This window comes from Opisthorchis viverrini (genome assembly GCF_000715545.1).
Source record: "Opisthorchis viverrini unplaced genomic scaffold opera_v5_118, whole genome shotgun sequence".
NCBI classification, from domain to species: domain Eukaryota; kingdom Metazoa; phylum Platyhelminthes; class Trematoda; order Opisthorchiida; family Opisthorchiidae; genus Opisthorchis; species Opisthorchis viverrini.
Window position 1 is genome coordinate 1435309 of NW_008751774.1, and position 2421 is coordinate 1437729.

A 2421-nucleotide genomic window follows, 5' to 3' on the forward strand; every position below is an offset into this window, starting at 1 on the left:
TTACACAGACCGACGGCATTTCACACTCTGCCTTCACGTTTCCAAATACCATAATACCTTATATTGGAACACCTTCCGCTACTTACCAGGGATATTTTTTTCTGAAGCAATGAACAAAACATGTTAGTCTGACAGTGCGGCTATTTTTATGAGAAAAGTGAGTGTGACACTGGGGCGTACAGTGATTATCAGCCCCATTGAAACAGTTTGAACTATTGCTTTTGGAGGTTGCTTGCTCTTACCAAATGAAACAAAGAGAAACTATTTCCCATGCCATTTGCAAACAGTAACGAAAATCCAGTCATACGTTTTGTCTAGCCTCAATGAATGTGGTTGGATATCCCTTGCTTCCCGAAGATATTTCAGATGTTTATCACCCCAGCACATCCAGTAATGAGCTGTACTATTGTACGGTTAAGAACCTACGAGGCACCTGTCAGTTTTAATCAAGGCCGGATAAGGACGTTTTGGCCATCTGATCAGAATGGAACTGAAAAGAGTATCATGGCATTCGAATCCAATATAGCGAAGAAAATGAGGGAGATTATTGGAGATTTCGCAAGCATCATTCGGCTCACACTTATCCATAATGCGTCCGTGGCTCATTCCAAAAATTAAAACCATGTCCCCGCAAAGTTTTAGGTCTAACCAACTAAAGTCTACTGGGACGATCTCCTGAAGCAGCAAGCTTTCCGTTTCTTATGAAAGTCGACTAACCACTGCCTTCGTGTAGAGATTCTATTTTCGCCCAAGATGGATTTGCCTCTTCGTAGAAAATGCTGCTGATGTTAACAGCACCCCTAATCTGATGTTTGAAAATATTTAAAACTAACTACACGTTTGCGAAAAAGCGGTCAAGCATTGGTACATGCAAAGACTTCTGTTTGTCACTTCACAAGCTTTTCAACATCACCCTCACTTTGTACTTTACTTGCTTCTTTCATTGGGGTTTTCGTAGAAACAGTCGAACGTTATACTAAGGCAAAATTGATCACTATATCGCTTTCTCATTCTACACGGTGGCAAGATATCAATCGACGTTGTTTACAAGAGGGTTCGCTGTTTATCACAGCAGAAAAACAAATTTGCACCACCCCTATAACACGTGTTTGGTTTGGTCAACGGAGTTGGGCATTCTCTTCACGATTATTTCTAGCCCGAGAGAGAAGAAGAATTATGGTTTTATGCACAGTCGGTCATTGCCACAAATACTGAATATCCGACTGAATGAACTGAATAACCAATTGACTGCCCAACAGAGTGGGTACATGAACAAACGCCTGACTGAAATACCTGCAATCTTGAGTGCAGTGAGCTATTCTCTTGACCCATGGCTTATCCGTCGCGTTGTGATCCCGATTTGTTTTCACGGTCGATACCTTTCTACCGTTTGTTTTTCGTTTTTTACGGTATACCGGTCTGTTTTTTAACCGACAGTTATTCTGTTGGATGCGCAAAGCTGTCATCTGAAGTGACTTCAGGCTCGTTGGCGCACATCAGCAGTAGGCCATGCTTCCTGCGTATCCTATCTCGTTTCCTGTTGTTATCGTGTGTTCAAGCATATAAACGGTTGATTGGTATGTATACGCGAGGCATAACGGGTGGAGAGGAAAGCCCATCGGAAGCGAAAGCATTTCTTCCTCAGTTACATCCAAGGCCCTAAGGGTGACGACTAGACGACCCTTGATTACTTTCTGACTGATCAGTCATCAGTAATTCAGACACATTGGATCCCTTGCAACATCGCCTGGTTACATGTGAAAATAGTTCCACTTTCTGAGCCCAAATCGATGTTATGTTGCACATTTTGATTCTGTTTCGCCCACTGGAGTGGAATGCTTTAATCCTTGGCTCCTTATCCTAGGAAAATTTGCACCCGAAATGATGCTTCATCTTCCTTTCAGAGGGTTTTCTACGGTTTTGACACTGCAATTTTAACATATGTGCTTAATTTACCCTCTATAAGTACAGTGACGAGAGAGATTGATAGGTTGAGCGCAAGTAAACGAACCCTCTTTTAAGTAAATTCCAAACCCTTGACGTTCGTAACTCCTGCAATCTTGCCATTAATAAGACTAAAGGTCTCCTTGTTTTCGCGTTCTGATGCATCCGCCTGGAGTAGCTGCGTCATTACCATACGTGAAAGTTGGCAGGATCTCGTTGTCCTTTCCGCATCAGTATCACGTCCCGAAACTTCTTCCCTGCTCCTCAGAAATTGATCCAACTATTGGTCGCTCTTCCTGCATACCACTGTTTACTAGAATCGTGAGCTTTCTCGAATTTTCACTCTTAACTCCCATATACGAGAATCGGCTGCGATCCGACAGAATAAGTTGGCGCCATATTTCCATTGCATTTATTTTTGCCTAGGGCCTAATGTCACTCTTGAGTTGACGACCCTGCGCGGTCGAGAAAATTGTC

At 42.8% G+C, this 2421-nt stretch overlaps 1 protein-coding gene across 1 annotated transcript in view; it reads right to left on the reverse strand.

The window, feature by feature from the left end:
• T265_05963 (hypothetical protein) overlaps positions 1-1332 on the reverse strand; it is a gene marked incomplete at both ends in the record, with an annotated part of 68900 nt that extends 67568 nt beyond the window's left edge. Inside the window, 2 exons of the mRNA XM_009171110.1 lie at positions 718-805; positions 1294-1332. Coding sequence (XP_009169374.1) covers positions 718-805; positions 1294-1332 — 127 coding nt within the window. The remainder of the gene's footprint in view (positions 1-717; positions 806-1293) is intronic.
• Between the last annotated feature and the right edge of the window lie 1089 nt (positions 1333-2421).